Source organism: Colossoma macropomum, unplaced genomic scaffold (genome assembly GCF_904425465.1).
Source record: "Colossoma macropomum unplaced genomic scaffold, Colossoma_macropomum, whole genome shotgun sequence".
Lineage (NCBI taxonomy): Eukaryota > Metazoa > Chordata > Actinopteri > Characiformes > Serrasalmidae > Colossoma > Colossoma macropomum.
Genome location: NW_023494800.1, coordinates 8,951,913 through 8,966,552, shown reverse-complemented (window position 1 = coordinate 8,966,552; position 14,640 = coordinate 8,951,913). Strand labels below are relative to the sequence as shown.

At 40.1% G+C, this 14,640-nt stretch overlaps 1 protein-coding gene across 2 annotated transcripts in view; it reads right to left on the bottom strand.

The window, feature by feature from the left end:
• rxraa (retinoid X receptor, alpha a) overlaps nt 1-14,640 on the bottom strand; it is a 258,853-nt gene that overhangs the window by 21,829 nt on the left and 222,384 nt on the right. Inside the window, exons 5-7 of one of the 2 annotated variants that reach the window (XM_036588001.1) lie at nt 14,354-14,504; nt 14,022-14,201; nt 8,023-8,192 (exon numbers count right to left, since the gene is read on the bottom strand). In XM_036588001.1, the coding sequence (XP_036443894.1) occupies nt 8,023-8,192; nt 14,022-14,201; nt 14,354-14,504 (501 nt within the window). Of the gene's footprint in view, nt 1-8,022; nt 8,208-14,021; nt 14,202-14,353; nt 14,505-14,640 lie in introns of both variants that reach the window. The other variant, XM_036588002.1, reaches the window with a different exon arrangement.

The following is a 14,640-nucleotide window of genomic DNA, read 5'->3' as shown; positions in this document are numbered from 1 at the left end:
TTGGTGCTATATAGAACCTTTTTTAAAAAGATTCTATGTAGAACCATATACCACACATTCTCCATCAATCTGACTAACAATTTCACAATGCAAAGAACCCTTTAATCATGCAAAGGGTACTTTGAGTGTTCAGGGTTCTATATAGAACTGTTTTCTTTACCATCGTGTAGGTCAGGGGTCGGCAACCTGAATGTTAAGAAGAGCCATTTTGTCCTTTCAACAGGAATCGAATCACCTTGGGGGCCACAACATTTTGTCCATTTTGTCTCAGTATGTGCTGATGTCCTAGTGCAGACTAAAAAATATAAACAAAAACTCAGACTTACTTTGCTCTGCCTTAAGCTTTAGCTCAGCTATAGATGCTTTTCTCGCATCTCCAGCAGGAAACTTTTCCGCAAAAGTAGAACAGTTTCTTGTAAAATGTCTCTCAAAATTCCAGGCTGAAGTCAGTTTCTCATTCACAGCTTCTTGTTGGAATTTTCCAGTTCCTCCTTAAATGGTGCCTGAGACGCCAGAATGTAACTGCTGCACCATTTAAGATGGAACGGGAAACTTCGAACAAGAGGCTGGTAAACGAGGAGTTGACCTCAGCTTTGCCACTTTTTAGTGTTTGACGTTTCTCGCTGCAGATTAAACGAATCAGGAACCAGCTGAGAGCTTATAAATGCAAATAAATCCATCCAAATTGTCCAAATTATTGTCTTAAATCTCTCTTTGTCTTTTCGTTCGCTACTAGCTAGACTACCGTGTTGCTATGGTGACCAGCAGTCCCTGTGCCAACCTTAAAGGGTGAATTAGCAGTTATACATTAACTCCAGTGTTTAAGACCATTTATTGTTAAAACTGTATTTGAATGTGTAGGTAATCTATATTATCCACAGAGCTTCAATGTAATTATCTCATCTGTGAGTAGTGAACTTATACAATGATATCACAGTATCTTCAAAATAGATCACAGTATTTTCAAAATGTATCACAGTATAACAGAATAAGATGGTATTAAATTTAAATTAATGAATGATACTGGAATTCTATGCAAAGCCTGTTCCAATTGGTCTGTTCTGCCTCTTAAAGGGCACGTATTACAGAAAAATGAATTTTGATGAAGTAAGTGAACACGTTTCAAAACATATGCTTCACTCCCCAGTCCATACCAATTGAGCCAATTCAGCCAATCAAGTTAGTTGTTTTTGTGATGTCACAAAAAACAGTTTATTTGCATATATGAGCTTATCTTAATGCATGTTTGCACCACCCATTAACATTGAAGTTATAAGGAAAGTTTCAGCCCAGACTGCTTTTTGAGTGAGGTATAGTACAGGACAGCCAGTCAGAACAAAGATCATTTACATATCTCAGTCTTAAAGGTACAGTAACAAAAACAGCCTGTTCACTGCTGTGGGGTTAGACACTGTCATTTAAATATATATTGTGACTGTTTTTGGTCATAAAACCACACAAATGTCATAAACAGAAAAGGACATGGGTCATTTTACACCAAAGGGAATCTTAGACAGTATTGTAACCAGACAGAACCCAGAATTATTGAAAGAAAGCTTGCTGTTTATTTAGTTTTCAGCTCTTTCCAAATTACACACACTGAGGTTAATGAAGTTATCATTATCTATCGAAACTGTGAAAAGGCCAACATTGTTGGGTGATACCAACACAAGCATGGCAGTATAGACAATACATCACCCAGCAGTGAGCCATGGCTGTAAGCAGAATAAGGCTGATGATATGTCTGAAAATGGCCAATGCTGATTTCCCCGCTCTCCCTCTCTAAGTGTGTTTGAGTGAGAGGGGCTGCGATGCAGCTGGCCGCATGATTTGTTTGTGAGACTCCCCCCAGGGTAGCGGTGATGGCCACGATTTTGGATTCGAGGAGACGCTTTGAATAGTCTCTTCATGACCATCGCAAAACAAGTGCTGTTTTTTTTCCTTTTTGCTCCAGACGAATCGAAAGCATTCCGTCTGCATTATTCACGGCCGATCCTCATCCCTCCCTCTCACAGAAACGCCTTGCTTGCATATTGTTCTATGAAATTTTCATAACTGGAGGAGACGAAAGATGTTTTAATTTTTCATACTCTGCTTAAACTGCATTACAGTTGCGTGACAACAAGGAAGAAAAAAGGGTGTGTGTGTCTGCGGCCGAGACGGCATGGAGACGAGAGGGGCCTGTGTGAGCTTTCGTGGGAAACCCCCCAAAACAGCATCTCTCAGCCAAAAAATTGCACTGAAAACAATGAGATGTTGCATAAACAACTTTCAATTAACTGACTAAACAGACTATAAATCCTGAAAATAAAGAAATGAAAAGGAGAACAGATGATTTACAGAGAACAGAGGAGGAACAGAACCAGAATGAGAGACACCAGACAGTGAAGATTGCAGAGACAGAGAGAGAAAGAAAAATGTAAGAGTGAGAGAGAGAGAGAGAGAGGGAGAGTGAGAGGGAAAGAAAGAAAGAAAGAAAGAAAGAAAGAAAGAAAGAAAGAAAGAAAGAAAAAGAGAGAAAGAAAAAACAGAAAGAGACGGACAACGAGAGAGAGAGAGACAGATGGAAGCCTAGTAGAGAGAAGAAAGAGAGAACGAGAGCGAGAGCGAGAGAGTGAGAGCGAGAGGGAAAGAGAGAAAGAATGAAAGAACAGGGAAGAGAGAGATGGAAGCCTAAGACAGCAAGAGAGAGAGAGAGAGAGAGAGAGAGAGAGAGAGAGGGAGAGCAAAAGGGAAAGAGAAAGAATGAAAGAAACAAAGCAGAAAGAGAGAGAACAAGAGAGAGATGGAAGAGTAAGAGAAAGAAGAAAAAGAGAGAGGGGGAAGAGAAAGTAAGAAAGGAAGAAAGAAAGAAAGAAAGAAAGAAAGAAAGAACAACAAGGGAGAGAAAGAAGGAAGCCTAAAAGAGAGAAGAGAAAGAGAGAGAGCAAGAGAGAGAGAGAGGGGGAGAGAGGTGGGAGTTAGAGGACAGAAGGAGATAGATGGAGTGAGATGGAAGAGAAAGAAAGAGAGAAAGATGTACGAGCAAATGTGAGAGGGAGAGAGAGAGAATGATAGTGAGAAAAAAGAAGGGGGGAGAGAGAGAGAGAAAGAGAGAGAGAGCGAAAGAGAGCGAGAGAGAGAGGGAGCGTGACTGGCTCTGAGCGTTTTTCTCAGTCCGGTTCTCGTGTGTCTGGAGGCGTGTTACTAACGCCTGTTTAACTCCTGTTCTAGGTCACCATGAGATAAACACACGTTATTCAGCTCGGCCAAACCCCGGCCATTAGGCTGCCGTGACGGCTCATTCAGGGGCTGCACTCTGGGCCGAGGCCCTGTGATTAATTAGTGCACGGGGCAGTGGCTCCGAAAAGACCCGGGACGGAGGGGACGAGCCAGAGACAGCGGGAGGGGAGAGAGAGAGCGGGAGAGATGGAGCGAGTGAGAAGGAGTCAATGCCTCTGCCTGCTTCCCAAGAGGACACACACTCATTCCAGCTCATCAAGTGCTGATTTCTTCAACACATCTCATAGTTTAGTTTTCATTTTCATATTTCAGTCTGAGCCAAATTCTTAAAAATGTTTGTGTGGTAAGGCTGCGTCGGTTAGTGGTCAACAAAGATGATCATGGAAAAAAGTCTCATTTAACTGAAAACAAGAACACTAAGCTGAAAGCATACTGATAACATACTATACAGATTATACTAATTATACTTCTGACAGATTGCAGAACACAGCAGGAAGCGTTGGGGGCGAAATGGCTTCTATAGTTTTAGTTACACAAGAAGAAATCACCTTTGCATTGAGATGCTGTGACAGGCAAACTGAGAGGAAACTGCAGAAGGCAAAACAGCTTGATTTGTTGATTAATCATCACATAATAGTCTTTCAGAATCGATTATAGAAAGCCATCAAGGGTTAATTAGTCAACTAATCAAATAATTGTGGAAATCAATTAAATAATCAGTTGTAAAAACAGAAGGTATAGTGGTTTGATTAGTCGACTATTGAAATAATTGTCAAAATCGATAAAATAATCGTAAAAAAAACATAATGGTTAGATTCATAGATTCAATGAATAATAGTCAATCCTATAGAACTGATTATAGACTCTACTGCTAGTGCAGAGAGTGTTCACAACAGAGAGAGAGAGAGAGAGAGAGAGAGAGAAAGAAAGAGAGAGACAAAGTGAGAGAGAGAGAGAGAGAGAGATAGAGAGAAAGAAAGAGAGAGATAGAGAGAGAGAAAGAGAGAGAGAGAGAGAGAGAGAGAGAGAAAGAGAGAGAGAGAGAGAGAGACAGAGACAGAGAGAGATAGAGAGACAGAGAAAGAGTGCTTTCTAGTGTCAGGCTGGCAGCTTCTCCCAAGAGGCTCTCTCTGCTTCCCCTAACATCACCCCTTCCAGCCCACACATCCTCATCCGCCCAAAATAAACCCCATTTACTCGCATAACCGTCACCCTCACTTCCAGGACATTCTCTCTACGCTCTACAGCCGTCCCAAAAGAAGCACTCAGCCCCCCACCCCCTCTCTCTCTCACCACTCCTCTATCTCCTGAAAACACTCTCCTACCGTAAAAGTACTACATGTACTCATTTTGATGTGAGAGAGGGAAAAAAATGCTCCTCCATACCGCAAGACAGACTGGAAGCTGTCTGATTTTGTCTGTTTTGTGCCCCATATATTATTTAATAGCAACTGTAGGATGAATAAGGTCTGTAGCACATTGGAAGAAATCACAATCAACTAAGCATGTAATGACTCAACATACTGACATACTGTACTGTACTGAACTGTATAGATGTATATTATATTGCATCAGTGTATCATTACTAGTGTTAACTTGGGGCTAACATATTAGCTTGTGTCCAGAGAGGGGCCTAGATAGGGACACTATAAAGCACAGCTTTTGTTTTAGGCATTGTACATTTTCAGCCACTCCTTATTTTTGTTATATCGAAAAAGGTATCGAGACAACACTGTATCATATCATATCTAAATCATATCATAGCTTTTATTTCATAACTCAAATTCCAATCACTAACCTGTACATTGGGAATGGTGCAATTCTGGTGAGTAATGTGTGTATTTAGAGTCTAATTTATATATATATATATATATATATATATATATGTATATATATATATATGTATATATACCTACATTTATAGTGCATTATTAACTTCCAAATATATTGACTCTGTATGTCTGTGAAAGCTCACATTGCTAGGATAGTAATTTGAGCTAACATTAGCATGATAGCATGTTTGTCGCTGTCGTTTGCAAACTACAACACCAAAGTCCAGCTCTGTTGTGTAGCATTTTAAACTGGAAATGTTCTGTAAAGCTTGTCCAACCTGGCAACAGTTGCTATGCAGGTTTTCATCTCCCATTCAGCCACTGCTCCTGTAAGAGCCAGTATTACAGGTGCTTGTTCATCACAGTGACTAAACAGTGTCTCTGCTGTACTGATACAGGTGGAGCAGGCAGACACAGGCAAAGCTCTGCTACAGCTTGCGTCATGATCTTTATCACAGACTGCCATGTTAGTCTGAATGCACACAATCACCTGCTGTTTCACTTCTCTTTGAAAACGGAATAAATGGAGCACACAGTCTCGACGCATAGCTCTGAAAACAGACCCAAGTCAAAAAGGAGGAATGCTAACAAGAGTTTTGTGGATCCTGCTTTCAGTTAACTGTGATGCTGCCACTGCGGAGCTCACATAACAAGTCACTACAAAGGCAGTGGAGACATATAGCGCAGTAGATCTACCTAATTGAGGGAACATCAGAGACAGTGAGAAAGAGAGATTGAGCCACAGAGACAGGTGTACATTGACATTGTAGCTTTCACAACAGTAATAACAGCCTCACTTTTCAAGTTTCTCAGAAGTGTGACATTTTGAAAATCTCTGCAGAGTCACATGAATTGAAGAAAGCCAGGCCAAGTCAGATTCCATACATAGAAAAAGTAACAGGGGAAGACAGAACACAGCTAGGAAAGCAGTGGTGTCTGATTATTGTACAGCTAGAGTTGAGAGCAGTTTGGTGGTTTCCCTGCTCAAACACCTCAACTAAATCCATAAACTGTGCTGTGTTGAATCAGGCGTGTTTCAGCAGATATCACTAGCAAGATGGCATGGTATCACTTTCTTCTTTTGTAATACTAATACTGAAGCCTTGAATATAGACTCGCACAGATCTGATTGCTTTCTTTCAAAAAATATGCTTTGACTTCCAAGGGATGCAACCAGGGGTCGGCAACCCAAATGTTAGGAAGAGCCATTTTGTCCTTTCAACAAAAATCACACCACTTTTGGAGCCACAACATTTTATTTCCATTGTACCATCTTGGCTGTTAATACGTCTCAGTATGTGCTAATGTGCTAGTATAGGCTAGAAAAATAATATAAACTGAAACGCAGACTTACTTTGATCTTTAGCTCAGCTATAGCTGCTTTTTTCGCATCTCTGAAAGGAAACTTTTCCACAAAAAAGTGGAATAGTTTCTTGTAAAATGTCTCTCAACGCTCGATTTTTTATGAGGCTTAAGGTAACGTTAACTACTGCACCATTTAAGGCAGTAAAAGAGATGCATGTTGCCTGGTCTAAGCATTGGCCCTGTTGTCAGGAGATTGTGAGTTCAATTCCGTCTGTGGCTGGGAGTTCAATTTTTTCCTGGCTAGATTTTTTACAGAATCTAAACAAATTTTTAGCCTCCAATATTGCATCCACATTTTCAGCTGGTATCGGCCTGATACCAATACTAGATACTCAGTCTGTGCCATTTCTGGAAACAGAGCATAGTTGGCCCTGCTCTCTCTGGGTTTGTGGCCAACAAGCGTGTCTGTTAACTGATGTAACAGAATTAGCAGCTAGTGTTCATGTTGCATTAGTGTCTCGAAGGAGAAACATGCTAGACTTCACCTTCCCAGCTTGTTGGCACTGTGTGATTGGGGATACTTAACTAGTAGGAATTGGCGACAACTAAATTGGGAAAAACACTTGTTAAAAAATATGCAACAAAAAGATGCAAAATAAAAAATGTATATCTAATTTTAACCCCTAATGCTGCATTCACATATTGCCATTGAAAATATCACCTTTCTCATACTGGTGCTTGACCCACAGTGCTGTACAGTCATGGAAACACTGCCATTGTGACAAGGAACCAGTAAAAATGGATTATTATCAGGGGAGAGCTTTAGCACTGTGGATTCCTTATTTAAGGAGGAAAAAGCTTGAGGATGCACTGTTTTCATTTTTTGTACAATGATGGTTTATCCAATGTGTCCCCAAAAAATCAACATCTGATTTATTCCACTGCTGAAGCTGAAAACAATGGAACATCTGCTTTGCCTCATCAGTCTATCGCCAACATTTAAATCCAGCATAAATCTTTTTTACATTACAACCAATTCTGTGATATTTCTGGCCAGATCTGTTACTAGATACTGGCACTAGATACTGGTACTAGATACTCAATCTGCGCCACTTCTGGAAATCACCAAACTGTGCTGGACAGAACTACTGCTGGACACCCGTGTAATATACTGACAGATGCAGTTAATGGAGTTATGGAATAACTGACGTTTGGGGGGAGTACCATGCCTGAGACCCGTCCTCCTTCCAATCTAATGATTTATAAATTCCCATCTCTACCTTCCGTTTCCTGTGATGAAGTTTTCTGCATTCCCCACCACTGCCCCATCTCCTATGTCTGTCCTATGCCGGTCTTACCACCATCCAAAAGGGGAGGGGTCCAGCCTTCTAGCTCCAAGCAAAAGCCACTCACTCCAGCCCAACTTCCCAGTGTTCTCTCAGTCACAGTCTGCCCTCATACACTCATCGCCTGATCTGATCTCGCAAAACAAGTTTCAGCAATAGATGCTAAGACAGATGTTTTTTGCAGAGTTTCAAATATCACCCGATAGTTAAATAAAGCAGATGAGAAAACCTGTATCCATCCCTCTGAAAGCGAGATGACCATGCAGGAGCAGGAAGCTTTCATTGTGTTACGTGTTTAAGAAGGGGGAGTTACTTACTGAGTTGGAGGGCATGCCCAGGTTGGTCTCAATGTAGGTTTCAGTCTTGGGCTCGACAGCAAGTTCAGCCTCCAGGATCTTCTCCACAGGCATGTCCTCATTGGCGCTGCTGGTGGACTCCACCTCGTTCTCGTTTCGGTCTCTGGCTCGCTGGCGCTCCTCCTGGACAGCTGCATGTAACAAAACTGGGTCCGGTCACTACTGCTGCTTACAGAGCCACTGCTAACATATATATGTACAGAAGTACTGAGCAGGGCTTGGACATATTGTTGATTGTAAGTTGATATGATATACCTAAAGATTGGACTGTATTTTGATCACATTATAAAAAAGCTGTGATTTAGCTATTTTTCTTTGCATATTGTGGTCTTTTATCAATACTGTGAAGATCAATATGTGTAATAATTAATAAAAAACAATATATTGTGCAGTCCTAGTACTGATGCTCTAATCCTTCTTCCTTCTACTTGCTTTTAGTTTATTTATTGTATTACTGCAGGTAGCTGTGCTGTGGGTTTAACTTCTATTTCGGTCATTCACAGAGACGTCAGAAGCGCTGTGAATCCAGGCCTGCTTGGAGAAGAGAGCGCACAGTGGAGTGTTTTGTTTGCAACAGGGCTGCTGATTCAATGTTTAGTTTAATGGATCAGGCGTTTGATCGGCTCGAGCAGAGCAGCAGGAAGTGGTTAGAGTGCTGAGCAGACACTCAGTCTTACTGTGGCCAAGGCAGAGCTAACCACACCTCAAGCCTCTGTGGTTATGGAAACTAACTCTCTCTCTCTCTCTTTCTCTCTATCTATCTTTCTCTCTCTCTCTCTCTCTCTCTCTCTCTCTCTCTCTCTTTGTGCATGTGTGTCTCTCCCTGTTCCTCCACAAACCTTCAAGACCTCCTCCCAAAACGGCCCCCTTCACACAAATGGAGGCACACACAGGTTTCTATACAATGTCAGGACATGGAGCCATACATAAGCCCCTTAAGTGTGATATATTTGCAAGCACCTATTTTTAATAATAATATGTCTCACACGTACTGTATATATGTAAGCATATACAATCATAATATGCAGTACCATGAAGAAGTCAGAGACCACCCTCTATTTATTTAATTTTAACTCAAAACAGTCTCAGTGCACTTCGACCTTTATTGCAGCTTTCTTTCTTTCTTTTTGGGAAACTTTCTTTCAGCTTTTCAAAGAAATCTGCAGGGATATTTTTCCACACCTCCAAAGCTCCAAGTGTTAGAAATTGGTCGCATTTTCTACTTCTCACGATCCACATACACCCCAACACATTCAATAATGTACAGGCAAATTCTTTGTTTGATTTGCAAATATTCTACTGTCTAAGGAAACTGCCTGTTTCCTTTTCTCAGTAACAGCTACACATCCTTTCAGACCCATTTATCTAATGATGACAGTGTTGGTGGTCTACCAGGTCCTGCACAGTTGTTAGGAATCCCATTTTTTCCATATTCAACTCTTGGAAAGTCTTATTTCTTCACATATAGTCTTTAAACTTTCTCCTTCCTTATGCATGTGGATTTTGGATAATGGAAATGTGGTCTCAGACTTTTAGGTATCTATATGTAATAATAATATGACTCATAAGTATATATTTAAGTATCTGTATGTAATATGACTTTCCTAAGTATATCCCTAAACCCAACTCTAACCTTGACCTCAATAAGCAAAAAAAAAAAAGATCTTGTTTTTAAAAACTTTTTTACAATGTTGGGACCATTTTATTGGTCCTAGTTTTTTTCTGTGATAGACAATTTTATACTGAAAATGTACAAAAACACACACTCACACATACACACACACACACACAGACTTCACTTCACACATTCTCTGTTTTCTTTCATCCTCTGCTATTTCCTCACAGCTGAATCACAGTTGTGGTTTGCTGAAGGGGCCTCAGGGTACAGTGGGGGAGAGAGAGAGCGAGAGAGAGAGAGAGAGGGGGCCCCACTTTACAGAAACTGCTGTCTGCTTCTGGAGGTCAGCCCAAGGGTAGAATACTTCTCCTGGAGTCAGGGAGAGGTGAGGGGGGCTGAAATCAAGTTAGCTTTATTTCCCCCCGTAGAAGGAGGAGCGCATAAATTCATTTAATCCTGTTTTTCTGCAGTTTCGCTTGGCCCTTTTCGGGCTGGCGTGGCCCTTCTCTTCCCCTGCCCCGGGCTACAGGGGGGCTTATGGGCGACCCAAACGCAGTATATGACCGTAACCTCCAACAGAACTCAAGCCCCACATGATATAAATAAGAACAGGGGGAAAGGCCAAGCTGGGGCCAAGGAAGAAAAAGCGTGAGAGGGAAAAGGTCTACTGTGCGTACTGTGCATATGTATTTCTGGCCTCTATTGTTTCACTCTGCTTTGGCTTGTGGTGCCTCACTCGCACTCTGTAAAAACACATGGAACTGGGTGGAGCTTAATGTGCATTCTTAAAAATGAAGGTGCCAAAAAGGGCACTTTGGAGTGATAAAGATATAGAAATATAGAAGAGCGACTTTTGGTTCTGTCAACTGTCAATATTATAATATGATTTCAAACAAGGCTGATTTTAAAGCCATTAATTGTTTCTCTGGTGATCAATATTTACCAAAAAAAGTTTTACCAAATATCATTTGAAAAGAGCTTGGAAACCATGACAGAGCATCCAAGCATGGAGCTTCTTTTATTTCATTATAGAAAACACAGAAAGATCAAATTAGTGAGATTAAATTAGCTAAAATTAGTCTAAATTAGTCAAGTAGACAAAGCCAAAGTCTCTGAACATATCAACGAGACATCAGGCTTGACAGGGTTAAAGGTTAAAGACTTTTCATATAATGTAAAGGTAATTGTATCAATTAAAGTTCTCTTCCCTAGAACCATATGTCCAAGCCAAGACCTCCTAAAGCACCTTCATTTCTAAAGGCCTTGTGGCTCTGGAACAGGGGGTGCTCAGCTTCCAGCTATCTGCGTAATCTACATATGTGTATACGTGTGTAATGTATACGTGTGTAATCTATATGTGTTTTATCTTTATCACTGAACTGATCTGTCATTCATGTTCATTAAGAGTCCCTAAAGTAGAGGCAGCTGGGGGGGCCTCTCACGTCCTTGACATGAACTCCACTCTCACTGCTCCTATATAAAGAGTGGTGATGGGTTCCATTTAATGTCTGGACAGAAGGGGGTTTTGGATAACAATATGATATGATTAAAATTAATCTGCTCGATTAATCTGCAATGATTAGCTGGCAGTTTATATAATAATGTATATTAAAACTTAAGTGAACGGGGCCATTTACATTGAAACAGGGCCATTTACACTGCTTTTTTGGCACACAGTGTTTTTATTATTTTTCTTGTCTTTTATTTTTGTCTTTTATGCTTGTTATGTGAGTTTGTGTAACAAAAACACCAAATTTATTTTTACATGTCCATTTTTTGATCTATTTTTATTACTTAGAAATAAACAGGCTGTTTTTGTTACTGACTGATATATATAAATGAGCTCTGTTCTCATTGGTTGACCTGTACTGTGTCTCATATATAGGCTGATATATGTAAATGCAGTGTTTTTTGTCACATTATTAAAATAAATATTCAAAATGAGCTGTTTTTGCAGCTTATTTTCCACACATGGACTGTATTGACTGTGGTGAGCTTTTTTGAAACTTACTGTGTTTACATACTACATTATATTACATTACATATTACATATTAATTACATTTCAATTTAAAAAAGTGCAGAAAACCTGGTTTAATAATATGCACCATCTTTTTCTAGTATTTTAGAATCTTTGAAAGGCTAAGCTAAGCATGATTTGTTTTTGCTCTGGACCAAGTTTCCCAACAGCATCTTACTGTTGAGATCACACAGCGAGTGTTCACTTTGATGCTTGCTCTACCATTTAACAGTCATCTTTGTATTAAGATGCTTTTGGGAAACTCATCCCAGTTAACTCCATCTATAGTTTGGCCTTTTTTACTTGATAATCATCCAAATCATTGGTAAAGTACTCTGGTTATAGAATCAATAGTAACAGCCCTAATGTGTATGTGTTCATGTGTGTATTGATATGATACAGAATTTACTTTAATGGTATGAGCCGAATCCTTAAAAGCAGCATGGCAGCTTCTTTGAACCATTTTAAAAACAGCAAAGAGAAATTACTGAATCCCATAAACGCATAATTCATCTATAGCCAAACTCAGGCTATAAACAGTCTCTCAGATCAATATTTCACCAGTGCGTGTTGCGCTCTTCTCTGAGGGACCGACGCAGTGCGTTCTTCCGTCTCTTTCTCTTGGGGACGAGTGTGACTGGTGTGCTAAAAGTGCTAATGTCCTCCTCCTCTATAGTGATAAGCTCCTTCTCTCACTCCTCTTTCATCCCTCTCTCTCTCTGCTCTCATCTTTCTCTCATGCCTGAGGTACTGATCTGGAAGGGAAGAGAATAAGGCTTCTTCATTTTAACAATACGATCTAGGAAACAAAATAAAACTACTTTTTATCTACAATCACTTCTCATTGCTGTCCAAAGCCTCAGTATAAGCCACTAACCTCTCCCTCCAGCACCGCTATGGACGCTCATCACAATTACACAAACCAAGCCTGCTGAAGGCTCGCAAGTAAGAAGGCCACAGTTCTACCAAAGCCTGAATTAAGAGTCTGATCCTATGAAAGTCCAAGGACTCTATATGTCTGATCATTACCATGTATTAAAGTGACATTCCGGTTAAAAATCAAATTTATACAGTTTTCCACCATAATCCAAATCTTATCCATCAGCCGAGATAAGTTTGCTTCTTTAGTTTAGCCCTGGAGCTAAAATGCATAAATCATTACATGTTTGCCTTAAACCATGTCGAGTTATGAAATAATCTCTTATAGACTTGATATTGTGCTTTCTGACACTGTATGTCGTACTGTTATCTATAAAAATGGACATACAGCTAAAAACAGCACTCACAGTCAACTTGAAGCCTGAATTTTGTCTGTATTTTTGTCCATTTTTCCAGATGACAGTATGTCATTCAGTGTCAGGAACCTTCCATTACTACTATATTAGCTACATTCACCTCATAGCTTCACTGCAAAGCTAAAGAACCAAACTTCAGCCAGCAAACCATGTCTTGCTTTCTGACAACATTTGGATTAAATTTAGTGAATACATTTTTTTGTGAAACACCTGTTTTAACATATACAGTTCCACTGGAATCACTGCACTATAGGCTGTACCTGGATCATTAACATACTTTTAAGTTACATATTATTGTTGTGATACAGTTGATAGGCTGCAACTAATGATTACTTATTTAATTGTTTCATCTATTTTTTGATTAAATAACTAATTTAACAATTATGTCCATTTCAGTGAGAAATAAATGATATAACACATTTTTTCTAGAGTTAAAAAAAAGTGTTAAATTGTTAACTAAAGTCTCCAAACTATTTAAAAAGATTATATGAATTCTTCATTTATTATTTACTGATTATTTTTATTTTTCAACTTATTTTCACAATTCTAGATTCTGTTTCCCATTTTTTACGACTGTGCATCATTGGCTAAAGGTTTCCACATTAAATACTATGGCGGCTAGCATGCATGACTGGCACGCTTGTAATTTTATGACTGTATTTTTAGATTCTAAGCAACATCATGGTCTTAAGAATCTGCAGATTTCTGGTTTTGAATGTCCATTTTGGCACCCAAACAGGCCTTCACTAAGCACTGGTCACTAATATGTATATAGCTCATTGATATTAACAAACAATTATGATGAGTTTTTACTTATGACACATAAAAATACAGCAGTGGTAAGGAGAGGCTGGTCACCACCAAGGTGACTGTATGCACAGCGCTTAATTACCGGTGCTGCACATTTTGTGTTGCACGGTTATCGCTGGGTTTTCTGTATCTGGCCCATGACAGATTCAACATTGAAGTTAACAGAACATGTGTGTTAAGTGCTGTGAGGGGGACAGTCCTCTACGTAATCTGTTGTACCTTCTCTCTTCATGCCCATGGCCAGACACTTCTGATAGCGGCAGTATTGGCAGCGATTGCGCTGGCGCTTGTCGATGACGCAGTCTTTGTTGTCTCTGCAGGTGTAGGTCAGGTCTTTCCGCACAGTTCTCTTAAAGAAGCCCTTGCAGCCCTCACAGCTGTACACGCCATAGTGTTTACCTGAGGAGACGACACATCTATCAAAATGGCATGTGGAAATGAGAACGTCCAAAAAAACAGCTTTATGGTGAACACATGAAATGTGTAAATGAGTCCAAATGTTTAGCCACAACTGGTGGTTAATATGCAGGCTGATGTGAGTGCGTGTGTACCAGAGGAGCGGTCTCCGCAGATGGCACAGATGTGTTTGGTGAGGGAGATTGGTGTGCCTGAGGGCTGAGCTGGCACCTTCATCACGCCGTTTAGGCCCAGTGGAGGCTTGATGTCTTCAGAGCTACTGACGGAGTTCATCGGCGAATTTAACTGCAACACATACACGCAAAAAAACAAACACTGTTTAGATAGATATCAGCCTGTGTACAACTGTAAAACATCAGCGTTTACTCGACCACACAGTTGGACTGACAAAGACTTAGACTACATGGTAACAAAGTTTGTT